The following is a 16,478-nucleotide window of genomic DNA, read 5'->3' on the forward strand; positions in this document are numbered from 1 at the left end:
TCCAAAACCAGAGACCAGTTTCACTTTCCAACCACCCTGTCATAAATGATTTAGCTGAGCAGAGTGAATATTTAAATTCTTTTATCTTGTATACTTTCAACTGCTTGCCTATTAGCTTACAACACTCTGGCTTACAAGCCCTTGGTGTAATCACAACAATAACTTATTGTACTCCACAGTGGTGCTTATGTCCGAGTTATAGTGTAGGAAGTTAGCACCCCCCCCCTAGAAAAATGAAATATCCTAGGAAATATTAAAAAGGCAGAATATTTCCCCTAAAAAGAGTAGAAACTCAGAAGCAGAACCTCACCCCCACCTTTGTGAATGAGTAGGCCATTAAGTCCTGGGCCAGAATATTTTACATAACACACATCTCCAGGTAGAGCTATAGGAATTGCATAAAGCCCTTTCATTACATCATCATCCAGCAAGGCTCAACCAAGCATGAAACTCAGGTGAAGCCATGTGGTCCAGACAAAGCCTACAAAGTTAGCTAAGACACCCGCTCCTGGGAGTCTGACAGCCAATGGGATACATTTCTTGCACAGAAACAGGAAACACTAAGGTGGGGCCCAACAGAGGGTATATAAGGGTCTCTCAGCATCTTGGCCCTTCCCTCTCTTTTCCTTCACCTTGAAGCATGTGATCATCCTTTTCACTTTGGAGCTCCAAGCCATGTGGTCCTGTCCACCATTAAACCATCTTTTCAAACAGCTTCCATGTTTCCAGTGTCTTTTTCCCCACTTGGAACTGAACCCAGAAGGATAATTCTTCCAACAATACCATTAAAAAGGCTACCATGATCTAAATCCTAGCAATCTGCATGATCAGAATTGATTTCCAAATGAATATACTCAAGCTGATTGTAAATACTTTTTTACCTCTTTCTTCTGCTGGCAGAAAGTCAAGCTGCAGAACAAGACTCACATTAGAAATAGCTCTCGGTTTTGCTTTCATAATCAGCAGAGCAAGTTAACTTTCATTTCTCCTTCTCTATTAAGTTCTCCTCCCATTTCCTAATGACCTTTCTCATTCAGTTCTGTTTGGATTCTTTAGGACACATTTAACTATTCCCAGAGTTTTGCTGATATCCCTGCAGTTTACCAAGACTTGCTGCAGTTTTACTGAATCCACTGGTTTTCATTTCTGGCACCCTAGTTCTTTTATGCCTAATTCTGGAATGATCTTCCAATTGGTTTACTCACAGTTCCCCCACCTCCAAAATAGAACTTCAGCAGTGCTCAGTGGGGGGTGAATTTTAATTCACAGCTTGATTTCTCATTGAGGTTTGCATATATTTTACTGCTGCTTCTGTCATTATTTTGACAAAATCTTTTTTTTTTTTTACAAAAAAGCACTAAAAGACATTTTTCTATGGATCAGAGTACATGAAATTACCATGCAAAATGGGTAGACCAGTATCAAGCCAATGGATGTGACCAGGTTTGTCATTTTTCTTTCTTCATTATAGGAAGAATTAGTGGAGAGCATGCAGTTTTTGTGTGTTTCTCCTCAAAAGTGCTGCCAATTTTCAATATTCCTACTCAAAGGAATTTGGGAATTTTCAGAAAATGAGCTTGGAGGCACATGCCATCCCAAGGCAGTTGGCTGCCATTTCTGCTGTAATTAGCTGATTCTTGAGGAAATTTGGGGCTAGATCACATCTTTCACTCCAAGCCTTCTGGTAACAATTTGATTTTCTGATTTATAATAAATGACAACAGTACAGTCTAAGAGCTACACAGCAGTGATGTAGCAGCTAGTGAGTTCTCAGCTAAATGCACATCACAGATTGGAGAAAAAAAATCAGATGATGCCCATGAAAGCGAATGTCACAGTATTTTGAGTACTTTAGATCAGCGCTCCTCAGCTTCAGAAACTTTGTGTACTTCAATTCCCAGAATTCCCTAGCCATCATGCTGGCTGGGGAATTCTGGATTGGAAGTCCATAAATTTGAGAAACATTGTTTTAGATGAATAATTTCTTGAGTTAAGAACCAAAAGGCATTTTGCAATTATTCCATCTCTCTTATAGTGATTTTTTATGGGCTTGGGTGGCTGATGGTTAAATTATGTGTATTGTAAGATTTCAGCTAGATGCATACAGCACCTGTTAGACTAGCATAATTTAGTATGATGAACCCAGCCTGCATAATTAAATCATGGTTAATTTAACTATAAGTATGCATGCCATTAATGACTAGTTTTAGACAACACACTGGGTCAGATTACAATATTTGCTTGTTTATGTTTAGAATATTCTGAATTTAACCATTGTTAGTTTAGCACATTATGAAACCACAGCAAGACCTGAAGAGATTTTACATGTGGGAAGCATAATTAATAAAAAGGAACAATCTTTTTGTTCTTTGATGGAGTAACTTTCTAGCAATAATGCTGGCTAAACAATTTAGGAATTATCTCACTGATCTGCATGGCAGAAGGCAGGAAAATGCTTCTTTGACCTAAATACTCAAATCAGAAATGGTTTTAATATATTGTTTAAATTACATACTGTGGCATGATGAATGCTAACAAATATTTGGGGTTATTTTTATGATATCCTAATGTTTTGGAGAATATCTTTGCAGAATTCTAGCTGTTCCATGTAAACATGATTATTACCATGCTTACACTGACTAGTGGTTTGTATAATCAGCTAACCCATGATTAATTGAAACATGATTGATTGAATTAATCCAACTGCTTAGATTTAAGTTATTAAACCATAGCTCTACACTGAGAAAATTTACACAACATGCTGAGGTACAAATAAACCACATTTTTGTAAATGAGCTATAAATCCAGCCATATTCTGCTAGTCACTGCATTATATAGCATGTGCTAACTAATGCTTTTAAGATTTATCCAGTGTCACTGTTATCAGTGAGATGGATGACATAGAAATTTAATAAAAAATACACATTTGCAATGAATAATTTATGGCATATGTCTACTTCTTACAAATTCACAATGTTGTGAACCATTTTTAAAGGTGATAGGAAATGAAACTCGGTTTTAGTATTAAGCATACCCATCCATAGGTTCAAAATTACAAGCGTATTGATAATAGCATAGAATCCATATTCAGGAGTGTTATTTCTCAGGCTAACTTCCTAAGGACATTGTTATGTGGAAGAACGGGAGAAGCAATGGCTTTATACACCACCTTAAGAATTTGGAGGAAAAATATGATATACATTCAACAAATGGACTGCCTAACTGGGTTAAGCTCCCAGTAAACAGGAATAGCATCGCAGCGTCCATAATACACCGTTGAAATATGAAACTTATTTCAGTTTAAACTCCTAATCATATGATGGATACAAATATAGGCTGCACACATTACCCACAGCCGATTTTAAAGCTGGCTAGGGAATTCTGGGAGTTGAAGTCCTCCAGGCTTAAAGTTGCCAAGGTTGAAGACCCCAGGACTAGACTAGATAGCTCTTTGCTAGACCCCAGCTCACCACCAAGGCCGTGAGACCTCCCGAAGGATCTCAGAACTACGCGTAGTGACGCCACTGGCGAACTCGCCCCCGATTGGCTGTTGCGGAATGTTCCACTTCGATTTCGTCCTCTCTTTGCCTATTTCACCGATTTTTCTCCTCCCCCCCTCCGTTGAACTCTCCCGGTTCCTCCCCCACCCCACCCCTTCACACATCTTCCTTCGCTGTAGTTCAAAAGGAGAATTATTGTAAAGCGACGACGGGGTGACTTGCGCAGTCCGGGCCGTTCTCCCTTTCGCTCGCTCACCGCCCCCCCGGCCGGGTAATCACGCACTGCCTCAGCGGCTGACAGGAACAGCGGCCGCCATTGTCGTCTTTGCCTCCTTTCCAGCCAGCGCCGTTGCAAAGTCGGCCCCCCCTCCCGCCGCCCTTTCTCAGCTCGAATCAGGGTTTCCTCTCTGAAGGGCGGCGGGAGGGGAAGGAGATGAACGGCGGCGGCGGCGGCGACGGCTCTTCACCACCACCATCACGGCGGCGGCGGCGGCGCTGAGCCCGCCCAATTCACGCCCTTTCTCGTCCTCCTCCGTCTCGAGGATGCTGAAGATGAAGCTGCCGGCGAAGCAGCAGCCACCGCCGCCGCAGCAACGGCAAACGATGAGCCGTAAAAGGGCGGAGGAAGACGACGCGGGAGCGGCCACCGGAATCCCACCGAGGCCCCACGGCAGCTGCGGGGGCGGAGGCCTAACCAGTCACCCGCCTCGCGGCGAAGCGGGATCCGGGACGATGGTGGCGCCGGGCGCCGGCGGCTCTTCGGCGGGTCTCCGTTGCCTTTGCGGCTGCTCGGCCGCCGGAGCCCGCGAAGCCGTCTACGAGTGGTTCGGCCTGGCTTTGGGCTCGGCCCAGCGGTTGGAGTTCGCCGTCGGGTTGCTCGACTTGCTCAACCCGCTGGAGCTGCGCTTCTTGGGCTCCTGCCTGGAGGAGCTGGCCCGAAAGGACTACCATTGCTTGAGGGACTCGGAGGCCAAAGCTAACGGGGCCGGGGGCGCCGCTTCTGGCAACGCCGACGCTGCCCAGGCAGGAAGCAACTCTGCTGCAGCCGGGGGCAGCCGAGAGCAGCCGCCGCCGCAGTTACTGACGGCGGCACCGCCGCCTCCCCCGGCTTCTCCTCCCGGGGCTGTGGCCGCCGGTTCCCCCCCTCCGTCGACTCCTCTCCTCGCGTTGGGCAGCGGCAGCGACTTCCGCGACCCTGCGGTCCGCTCCAAGCTCATCGTCTATTTGGCCCTCCTGGGATCCGAGAACCGCGAGGCTGCCAGCCGCCTGCATCGCCTGCTGCCCCATGTGGATGCCATCTTGCAGAGCTGCCGGTCGCTTGGGCCCCTGCGCCCGAGAAGAAAAGGAGGGGAAGAAGAAGAGGAGGAGGCCGCCGCCGCCGCCTTAGCCGGACCGAGGGCGGAGGCGGCGGAGGGCCTGGGGCTGGTGGCTCAAGAGGAGCTGTTGCTCCTTTTCACCATGGCTTCCCTGCACCCGGCCTTCTCTTTCCACCAGAGAGTCACGTTCAGAGAGCACTTGGAGCGGTTGCGGAGAGCCCTCTGCCGGGATGAAGACGACGTGGAGGGGGGCTTCCCTTGCCGTGGGGCACGGGTAAGGGCATCCTTTCCACGTTCGCCCCACTTCTGCAGCCTTTCTCTTGTCCGTGGAGATTCTCAGTCATCCAGATCGAGGGGTCTCCAACCTTGGCCACTTTGAAGACTTGTGGACTTCAACTCCTTTGCTTGGCTGAGGAATTCTGGCAGTTGAAGTCCACAAGTCTTCAAAGTGGCCAAGGTTGGAGACCTCCCTGATCCAGATCAGGGTTGCCCCAAAGGTGCTTTTTTTTTCAAGAGGCAACTGGACTTTCTGGTTTTTCTTTGAAGTCGTTTCACTTCTCATCCAAGAAGCTTCCTCAGCTCTGCTGAAGCTTCTTGGATGAGAAGCCAAACGTAGAAAAATCAGAAAGTCCAGTTGCGTCTTGAAAAAAGCACCTTTGGGACAGCCCTTCTCTTGTTTCATCTGTACTCCCAAATGAGCTCTTTCAGAAAGCATCTTTGTGCTGCTTCTACCCGCTGTAATAAGGGCGCAAAGATACCTTTACTCTGATAACGCAGCTTCCATCTTCTTCATCCAGCATGGTTAATACCAACACTATCCGAGGAATTGTAATACCTCATAAGCAGAGGAAGCTTCTTTGGGGAAGGCCAGTTGAGTAGTCTAGTCAACTAAAGGCTGTTTTTCACCCTTTTCTAAGGACTCCTGTGGTTTTACCTGTTTGTAAAGTAAACGCACAAATGGGATTATGTTACAGTGTTTCATACATAATCCATTGGTAGATAGAAGCTGGTTTGGTGAGTTCTTCCCCATGATGTACTAACTTAAATCTGGAGACATCTCAACACCTGTATTGAGGGGACAGAAAATTAATAATGCCACCTCCAGCAATTCCCATCACAATAAACTTAGAGATAGGACCAGCCCCATTTCACTTGGTTATTTGGGGTTGTTAAGAACATGCCCCTTCACCACCTGGTCCCTGGCTGCTAATTTTCAGTGCCATTTCCCTTTTGCATGACCTTGCAGGCCTCTCCCAAATGTATCAAACTGTAATCTTTTACAAATCCTGCCAGACCTGATAATAGATCCCTGGGCTACTTAAGATTGGAGTTATGAAAACAAATGGGGGGAGGGGCTGTAATTGTTGATTTTTTTTGTCTTTTGGAAGTGTTTTTATATAATAATTTTACTTTAAAAAAGATAAAGCTAATATGAGGGGGGAAATGCAAAAAAGGAAAAAAAATGTAAAAAATATGAAATGACTTTCACTTTCATCACAAGTTTTAAACAGTTTTAGTAACTTATGACTTTCTTTTAAAATAATCTCTTCTTCCCATATCTCATCTATAAAGAAATCCCTAAAGCTTCATCATTTCAGTCCTGATCAGCAGAAATGCATTAAAGGTTACCAGAGATGATAAACATATCAATTTTAACTTGGATCACCTTTCACTTTTAACAATCTTGATCTTTAGTTCCTTCAAATAATCTACCATTTTATTTCTTTTCATTTTTTCTGACCCTTCTCACAAAATTTTCTAAACCTTTAAACAAGGCTCTTTGTAAAACAACATAGGAAAATTGCCTAGGTTACTCTCTTGGTTTGTTATTTATATATTCTTTTTAATTATTAAGACATTAGCCGGCTTCTTTTGTATGCCCAATATATCTTTTTCCAAATCATTCTTTTAATCTGTTATTTTTAAATCCACTTTCAGAGAGTCTCAGGCTTGTCAGATATAACCTGCTCCTCTTTTATAACATCCTTTACACAGTCTATCTATAGAAGCACCCACTCTTAAAATTAATTTCTGAGTTCATTGTTCAAAAAACATCCTTCAATATCTCCAGTGTTAAATATTTTGCTTTGTTTTTTTGTCCTTTACTTGTACTCTTTAGTTTCTTCTGGATCCTCTAAAGCAGTGATCCCCAACCTTTTTGACGCCGCAGCCCGGTACCGGCATCAGCTGGGCGCCGCCATCTTTTTGATGAAAAAGTGCTTCCAGTGACCTCACCGGAAGCACGTTTTCATCAAAAAAAAGATGGCGTCGCCAGCGCTTCGGTGAGCTTTTCCGGGTAGAAATGGCTTTCTACCTGGAAAAGCTCACGCGCTAGCGCCGCCATCTTTTTGATGAAACGTGCTTCCGGTGAGCTTTCTACCGGAAAAGCTCACCGGAAGCACTTTTTCATGAAAAAGATGGCAGCGCCAGCAAGCCAGCGGCCCGGTAGGAGTTGTTCCGCGGACCGGTACCGGTCCGTGGACCGGTGGTTGGGGACCCCTGCTCTAAAGCATCTTAATTTTGTGGAATGCTAGCAGGGAGAGAAAAATACCTATAAACTTTATGATTACAGTATACTTTTGAGTTAATGCATTTTGATATTCTATATTTCTAAAAGTGATGACATTTATATGTAATATTGTGATTTTTTTTCCCCTTCAACTTAGAACTTTTCCCATAATAGCATGCCAACAAGCGAGAACAGTTTACTTGAACAAAGAGCAGCAGTTCATGATAAACTAATGGTGGCCACTCACAGACCACAACAAGAAGGTATTTCAATATATTTATGTCTTGAAGACTTTGACTTCTAGGAAAATCATTTATCATTTTATATTATTACAAATGAACTGTGATAAGTATACAACTAATATCTGGTACTTGTAGTTTCCTCCAATCTTGTACCTGATGAAATGAGTATGAACATTCAAAAACAACTATTGATCATTAAAGCATTCCATTAAGCCTTTTGGAGGCCAGAGGTAGAAGCATAATTTATGTACTTTGCGTTTGTTTGCATTGTTGAATCTATTAACTATTTCAGAGACAACATTTATTTAGTAATTGAGTACTATGCTATATCCAGTCTTACATGAGAAGTCTTTCATTCCAGATGCTCAGATTTGTTTCAGACACTTGGACTGCTCAGAGCAATCACAGAATGGATAGTAGTGAGGGGGAAGTACAGTGGCACAGTTGCTTATCATACATAATTAAGGATAATCATGAATTGTAATTATAATTAAGGTGTAATTAATGTATTATAAAACTGAAAGTGTAGGCGTTTATCTCTTGAAATTCTATTAAAAATCTAAATTTCCACTAATAGTGACATGATGGCCAAATAAGTGACAAAGATATATTAAATCTTAATTGTGTCTTGCTTTCTTTATTTTCAGCTGTACACATTCAAAAAATAATGCTGAAAGGAGTACCTAGGAAAAGATCTGATAAACATTTGGAGTATACTTTCAAAGTAAGTTATCTATCTGAAGGTCATATCTCTACAATTTAAAATTACTTGGGATCTAAAAAATGGACTCATTCATGAATTAGTCATAATGGTAAATCATAATTTAGGGACATGATTAAAAAGGAGCCTGTTAAAATGCTGTACTTGCATGCTCCATCTTTCTTTCCACATAGCTGGGAAGAGAAATAAAATAAATTTATTAGTCCCAGAATGACATTAAATACAAATAATAGGTAAAATATGTGAATGAAACAAAGACGTTTATCTGTGTTTTAGGTTCATAAGAGTCCAAAAGTTGGCTCTTGTAATATTAAACATTTAAGTTTAACAAGATTAAAAGTGAGGAGATTTAGGATCAGCAAATAACAAATGGAGGGTTATTTTGGTGTAATGATTCAAGCAGCAAGCTAAAAAACAGGAGACCACGAGTTCCCACCTTAGGTTCAAAGCCAGATCTTGAACCAGTCACTTTCTCTTAGCCCTAGGAGGGGAGCAATGGCAAAACCACTTACCAAAAAAACTGCATTGACTTGCTCAGGCAGTATTCAAGAATATGATTAAATGAAGTAAAAAAGAAATGGATAGGCTATGGAATTCTTATGTGTAGCGATGATCACTAGTTTAGATCATTCTAAAAGATTAAATAAATTCATGGGGGTCTTAATGTTGCTAACTACCCTGGAAGCATGGCCCGGGATTAACAATAACCTCTCAAATTAGCATAGCTGCTTGAGATCAACAGCAGAGAAAGACTGCATGGTTGTGAACTTCTTCAATATATCAGACTGGTCACTTCGTGTTAAGACTGCTGGACTAAACTAGTAAAGGGTTTCTTTTAATTTTTTGTGGTTTTTTTATTTCTAAAATCTGTCTTAGTTACGGTATGAAATAGTCCTCAATTTACAACTGTTTGTTTAATGACCATTTGAAATTACAACAGCATTGAAAAATGTGACTTATGACCATTTTTCACATTTACGACTGTTTCATCATCCCTGTGGTCACATGATCAAAATTTGGCAACTGGCATGTATTTATGATTATTGCAGTATCCTGGGTTATGTGATCTTATGTAACCTTCTAACAAGCAAAGTCAATGAAGAAGCCGGATTTACTTAACTATGTTACTTACATAATCAATTGCAATGATTCACTTAACTGTGGCAAGATATACCATAAAATGGGCAAACTCACTTAACTGTTTTGCTTAGCAATGGAAATTTTGGGCTCAATTGTAGTAATGTTGAGGACTATCTGTATCTTGGTTTTATAGAAACAGAACTCTTAAAGGTTTTTTCCTTTTTCATTCAGGTAATCTGGTCTGATCATTCTGTATCCTGTGTAACAAAAACACACCAGGAACTACAAGAATTTCTCTTAAAGGTAAATATTCAAAGGCTTATGTATTAAAAACTAGATGGCATGATGTTTTACCTCAAATTACAGTGGAAGATTGCTTTTGATATGCAGAGTTGATCTGCTAATCTATCAATCATTATTCATATATTCAATTTCTAGATGAATATATACAGGTGTTATAATTGCTTAGGAACCAATAAATTGTTTCTAGTGATACAAATATTATTCTAGTTGCAGAAAATCCTTTTTTCAACTTGTGCAAGAGTCAAATCAAATATTTTGATTCTACTTTGAACAAGTTATGCACATCAATCTATAATTTCCTGAGGTTTCGTGCTTGTACTGATTTTACTGATTTTTTTTTAAGAAAAAAAATGTTGGGATAGTTGCAAAAAACTGAGTTGCATTATTGAAACCAATTGAAAACACAAAGAGAAAGAACACTTCTGCTCATCTAACTTATTTTTATGCGTATGAGAACATAGAGCCAAGTACCATCATAGTTTAGCATTTTGTTACTCACATTGCTGACCATATTCTTCTGGACTAAAAATGCCTGTTTTCTGCCATTATTCTCTTACAATTAGTGTTTGAAGACATCTACCCCAAATATAAATATAATATTAAGTTTTCAAAAATTAATAGTCTCTGATAAACCTGTGTTCCATGAATTTGTTCATCACTTGTTTAAACCATCCAACTGAGAGGTCATCCACGGGCCCTCGGTTGCTGGCGCCGCCATTTTGGTTTTCAAAAATTATTCTCTCCCCCCCCCCCCCCCCCCCCCCCGTAGAACCCCCCCCCCCCCCCCCCCCCCCCCAAACCCCCCCCCCCCCTGTTCCCCCCCCTGCAAACCTTTCCACCCCAAACCCCCCACCCCCCGACCAAAGTCACTTCGATGCCCACTGTTAATGGCGCCAGCTAACGCCCGGACGGGCGCGCACCCTCCCCATGGTACTGTGGGAATTAACTCCGTAGATTAAGTGCTTAATCTTCCATTCAGTTTTTAACATCCTGATTAGTTTACTGTCATCCCTAAATTTGACAGCTCATGTTTATCTATACTTCAAAATGGGTTATGAACAAGTTAAAAAGCACTGGTCCCAGCACAGATGCCTAAAGATACCTACTTTTTACTTCCCTCCATTAAGAAAACTAACTCCTCTTTTCTTTTCTTTTCTTTTTTAAGTTAGCGATCTATAATATATTTGAGTTCTCTTGTTCCATGACTGCTAATTTAATTGAGCATCTTTGAAGAACTTTGTCCAAGATGTTTTTTTAAAAAGATACATTATTAACGGTTCTATCCACATGCCAGTTAGTGCTCTTAAGTCTACAGTATAATAGGCTAGTGAGGCAGGATTTACTTGATCAGAATTCATGTTGATTTATCTTAATTCTTGCTTCATATGTTGGTATTAGGTTACTGTATATTCTTATCACCCTATAATAGATTACTGGCCCTATAATTTTCCCAGATTCTCTTTGAATTCCTTTGAAAAATTGACATCACACTGGCTACATTCCAATCCTTTTGCTGCTTGAGTGCAGTTTGAGAATCAAGTAATTTATTGTTATTAGGAAGTCAGCATTTTCAAGTTATTTAAGAATCCTTCGATGGATTCTATCAGGATCTGATGGTTTGTTATTTGTATTCCCTCAAGATGACTTAGAATTGAGATAACTATGTTAACCTTAGTTTACTTTTGTTCTTCCAGTCTCCTCGCTTCTAAAAGTTACTATAAGCTTAGGTATCTATCCAATATTTTCCATACTAAAAATGGATAGAAATAATTCATTCAGTTTCCCTGCAGGCTTCATACTGTCTTTGAGTATTCCTTTTACTCTGTCATCTACTGGCACAGCCACTTCTTTTATTGGTTTTCCATTTATATATTTTGAATACCCTATATACTGTAATCAATCATCTACCATGAAGAAAATCACACCTCTATCAATACCGTCAGGACAAGCTTCTATATAAAAGAGAACAAGTGCCACACTTGCGGGCACTTATAATGTTATCTAACTGGGTAATAAAGTGTCTGCAAGCAAAAATCAAGCTCAGAGGGCATTAAAAACTCCACATCAAATATATTTTTCAAAATTCTTAGTGATTTCCTTAATATTTGTTGTATGCTGCTCAGATTCGCTCTGTGTGTGTACCCTCCTGTCATCTTAACACACCTTTTGACAAAACAGAATGTTTGTTTTACTCCTTTTTTGTTTTTCATTGGGGCAGGCTTTTCATTTGTACATATTAAGACTTCTTAACTGTTAAGAGTTTCCTGAACCCTGCTATAAAGTCACCTCAGTCTCTCACTGGAACTTCAATTATTGCATTTTGATAAAATCCTTGTGTATTATTTATTTAATTTATATCCCACTTTTATTATTTTTATGAACAATTTAAGGCAACAAGCATATCTAATAGTCCGTCTTTATATTTTACACACATCAACAACCCTTTGAGGCGAGTTGGGCTCTGAGAGAATGACTGACCCAAGGGGCTCTCATGGCTAAGGTGGGACTAGATCTCATAATGTCCTTGTTTTGAGCTAGATGCCTTAACCACTAGACCAAAAGGCTCTCTGGCCCCTTTGACTTTTCCTTTCAGTCTTTTTATTTCACCAGTCCCCCTTTTAAATCATTTCCTCTTTTGTAGCAAACTGTTACACTTGCTGCAATTTTTCTACTTCCATGTATTTTGAATGTCATAGCATTGTGTTCATTGTTTCCTGTTGGTTCTTCAACCATTGCATCTTGCACCAGATGATGGTCACATTTTGGGATTAAGTTTAGTTTAGTTTTGAGACTATACATTCTAAGGTACAGTCATTTAGGGCAGTGGTCCCCAACCTTTTTTGTACCAGGGACCGGTTTCAAGCAGAAACATTTTTCAAGGACCGGGGGGAGAGAGAGAGAGAATCCGAGTTTGGTAGTTTGCTTGCAGACGTTTCATTACCTGACTAGGTAACATCTAATGTTGTTACCTAGTCGGGTAATAAACGTCTGCCAGCAAACCACCAAGTTCAGGGAGCGCCTCGCCCTGCCTCCCTCAGCCCCATCCCTCAGGTGTCTCCCTCCCTCCCTCCCTCAGGTGTCTGCCTCGTTCCTCTCAGTCACTCTATCGCTCCTACAGCAGCCCAGGAAGAAACTGCTTCAAAGAAGCCGGGGTGGGGGGTGGGGTGGCTTTTCCTGTCGCCACAGCTTCCCGAAGCGCCCGTTTCACCCCCACCCCGCCCGCTCGCGGTTCAATCCACAGTGCTCCGTTCTACCTGCCTGCCTGCCTGCCTTCTTCGTTTCGGAGCAGCTTCGGCTGATAAAAAGAGGCGAATAGTTATTATTCTCAGCGAAGCTGCTCCCAAACAACCAGACAGGCAGGCAGGCAGAACGGTGGGGGTGAAACGGGCGCTTCGGGAAGCTGCGGCGACAGGAAAAGCCACCCCCGGCTTCTTTGAAGCAGTTTCTTCCTGGGCTGGTGGAGGAGCGAGAAAGCGACTGAGAGAGCTGAGCCAGAGAGCAGGACAGGCTTCGGTTGCTTCCTCCCTCCCCTTCTTTCATTTGTGTCCTTGATCCCGATCCCAGCAGCATTCACCGAAGGCGAAGAAAGCCGCCATTTTTTTTTTTTTTTTTTTTATTTGCGGCCCGGTAAAGAGTGCTCCACGGCCCGGTACCGGTCCGCGGCCCGGTGGTTGGGGACCCCTGATTTAGGGTATCTGAAGAAATGGTTTCTTTATGATTTCTTTGTCATGATTTGAAGATGAATATACACATTCTGTATGAACATAATTGAAATTTCCTATTATTACAACTTTTCCTTTGCATTCCTTCTCATTTCCTTGCACCATGTTAGGAACATTCTTGACATTTTGATTAGGTGGACAAAAATATATCCCTAGATTTATCCCAAAGATGCTTTTTCAAGAGGCAACTGGACTTTGAAGAAGTGGATGAGAAGAGAAATGTCTTCAAAGAAAAAACAGAAAGTCCAGTTACCTCTTGAAAAAGCAGTTTTGAGAAAACCATGACCTGGATGACTGAGAATCTCCATAGACATCCTGAAATTTAATTTATCTTCTGACTAGATGTTGCCATTATGGTGATTCTGTGAAAGTATTCAGCTTTTCAATATTTATAGATCCATAATGTAAAGAACAATATCACCACCTCTGTCTTTCCATGTATTTTCTGTTAGGTTGGATTCAGGAATGACTGAATTCTACTCTGTTCCACCTAGTTTCTGTTTACCCATTATATTTATGTTTTTGTTTACAATCAAATATGATAGTTTCTTCATCATGGTTCAGAGACTTACAGCACTGGCATAGTGGCATCTATGTTATGTTCAAATGTTTTTGGCATTTGGTTTAGCTTGTCCTAGAATGTTCCTCCATGCTTAACAAAACTACATTCCTATTGCTGGCTCGAGCAGTTCACCCACACAGTTTCACAAGCGTTGCCTATCTAGTTGACCCTGCATGTGAAATAAATAGCATTTTTGAGAATGCTGTTTGGCAGCCCTGGAATTCAATCTGCTACCTAGCAGCCTAGATTTGGCTTCCAGGAGTGACCAATTTTTCAATGGCAGTAGTACCAAAATGGAGTATGTCTTCTATTTACATTCTAGCAACTTATCTAGACAGTGCATGACATTCACTCTATTTGCATCAGTCTAAAATATTATCAAGTGATTTGCATACCTGTCACATTCATTTTTTCAATTTTTCTAATGATGAATTATCCACAAGCAAAAGTTCTCTGTCTTTCTGGAGAAGCTTCTCTAGTACAAGATACAGGTTTATCAGCCAAAAATTGTATTCCTCCTATAAAACGTATCTCTCTTATCCTCACAATTACATTCTTCTCCCCAAGAGTCTTGTTGTTCTTAGTAGAAAGGTGCCTTGGAGGTGTTGTTTCCACTCTCTGTGACACTTATAAACATTTCCAATAAGAAAAGTTGTGAACGGGAATGGGCTTGTTTTATGAGAGTCGAGAGCGCATTGCATGATGGATAAAGCCATGCTTTTGCCCCAAAGGCAGGTAATAAACTTGACATGTGCCCTAGCACATGGTCTCTCTCTCCCTCCCCCCCTCTCTTTCTCTCTCCACAAACACACACACACAGACACACAAAACTTCATAACATATTTTAAAGTGTTTGAATACTGGCTTCTTAACAATTCATCTTGGTATTTGGATATCTGGAGATCGAATGTCAATATGCTTTGCCTTGCAAAACTCCATCTTTGCCCTTTTGTTCCTTATTCTCATCATAACTTATAATTGTATCTCCTGTTTCTAAAGATTTCTATCTGGGTGGGTTTCATCTTTCACTAAATAAAGATTCCATATCCTATTTTAGCGAATAAAGTTCAGTTGACTATTCTATTGCATACTGTGCATGTTGTGATGGCCTTTTCACCTTCGATATGCTGTATTACTAGGTATACTGATCTATTTAAATAAGAACAATTCAAATAATTGGTCTGTGAATTTCTGGAATGAAGAAAGGAGTTCTAATAGGGTCAGTTAAATGTCATAATCATCTATCCATTTACCTATGATAAATATTACTTTTTCTACAATAATTAATAATGTGCCTTCCATCAGCTTCCAAAGGATCTTTCTTCTGAATCATTTGACAAGACTATTTTAGCGGCATTAAATCAGGGGTTACAGAAACAAGAAGAAAGGAGGCATTCAGACTTCGAGCCTATGATAAGGTAAAACTTTTGAGCAACGAATATAGTTATTTTTACTGTAAATTTATCTTGTATTCATCACTTCCTTTATTATGTATGTTGTTCAGTTAGAGATCTGAGAAATAAACATTTTATATAGTCATATTTAGTTCCTTTACCTCAGGGTAAAGCAGTCTACGTTTTTCTCAATCCTGTCAGGTCCAACCGAGGTGACTTAATTACCAGAGGTTGTTGTAACTAATACTTAACATTCAGTGGGTATCAAAGTATCTATTCCTGATCCAGCTGAATATTTCTAACTGTGTTGAACATACAAGTGTTTAAATGTTGACCATATTTTGTATCATTAAACTATAATCCTCCCTATTCTGCCACTATAGGCATCTTATAAAAGTTTCTACACAAAATCTGCAAAATTCCCAGTTGTGTGAGGCTTTGTCTTTAAAATAATATGCCTAGATATAGGATAATTTCTGTCCCTTTGTATGTAGATGATACTAATATAAGTGTGCTGGATGAAACATTTGAATTATACATATGTGGGCTTGGGTATTATGAAAACAGCATGGGTCTAAATGGCTTAAGTCATTTAACATCTAGATAGCTGCTATGTCTTTTGGATCATACTATATGAGATTTTGTTCACATGGTTTCTGTAACATTTTATTATACAGAGATATTTAAAAGTTTGTGAACCCTTTTGATTTCTAGTATTTCAGCAAATAATATGATCAAAAACATATGTTTTCCACACGTACATAAAGTACATAAAACTACATAAACAGAATCCGTTAAACACACGAATCAAAAGCATTATACTTGTGCATTAGTTTATTGAGGAAAATGATCCAAAGGACATATTTGTTTATGGCAAAAGGATGTGAACCTCTGGGATTATCAGTTCATTTGAATGGGAAATTAGTGCCAGGTGTTTCAAACAATGGAATGTTAATCGGGTGACTAGAAAGTCCTGCCTTATTTAAAGAACAGAATTCTGGGTATTCGCCATTAAAATCTGATCTTCATGATACAGGACTGTCAGTCTGTCATGGCTTCAATAAAACAGCTGTGAAGACCTTTCAGAAATAGTTAATGCTTACTAGATTGGAAAAGACTACAGAACTAT

General features: G+C 40.5%; 1 protein-coding gene across 3 annotated transcripts in view; it reads left to right on the forward strand.

Moving 5' to 3' along the window:
• Positions 1 to 1,352: 1,352 nt before the first annotated feature.
• Positions 1,353 to 16,478, forward strand: part of ZCCHC2 (zinc finger CCHC-type containing 2) — a 31,978-nt gene continuing 16,852 nt past the window's right edge. For all 3 annotated transcript variants that reach the window (XM_026675373.2, XM_026675375.2, XM_026675374.2), the window contains exons 1-5: positions 1,353 to 5,090; positions 7,483 to 7,588; positions 8,215 to 8,291; positions 9,600 to 9,671; positions 15,261 to 15,373. In XM_026675373.2, the coding sequence (XP_026531158.2) occupies positions 4,044 to 5,090; positions 7,483 to 7,588; positions 8,215 to 8,291; positions 9,600 to 9,671; positions 15,261 to 15,373 (1,415 nt within the window). In that variant the 5' untranslated portion in view covers positions 1,353 to 4,043. The remainder of the gene's footprint in view (positions 5,091 to 7,482; positions 7,589 to 8,214; positions 8,292 to 9,599; positions 9,672 to 15,260; positions 15,374 to 16,478) is intronic.

This window comes from Notechis scutatus, chromosome 3 (assembly GCF_049901735.1).
Source record: "Notechis scutatus isolate UNSWTSFEM ecotype Mainland chromosome 3, rNotScu1.2, whole genome shotgun sequence".
NCBI lineage: Eukaryota > Metazoa > Chordata > Lepidosauria > Squamata > Elapidae > Notechis > Notechis scutatus.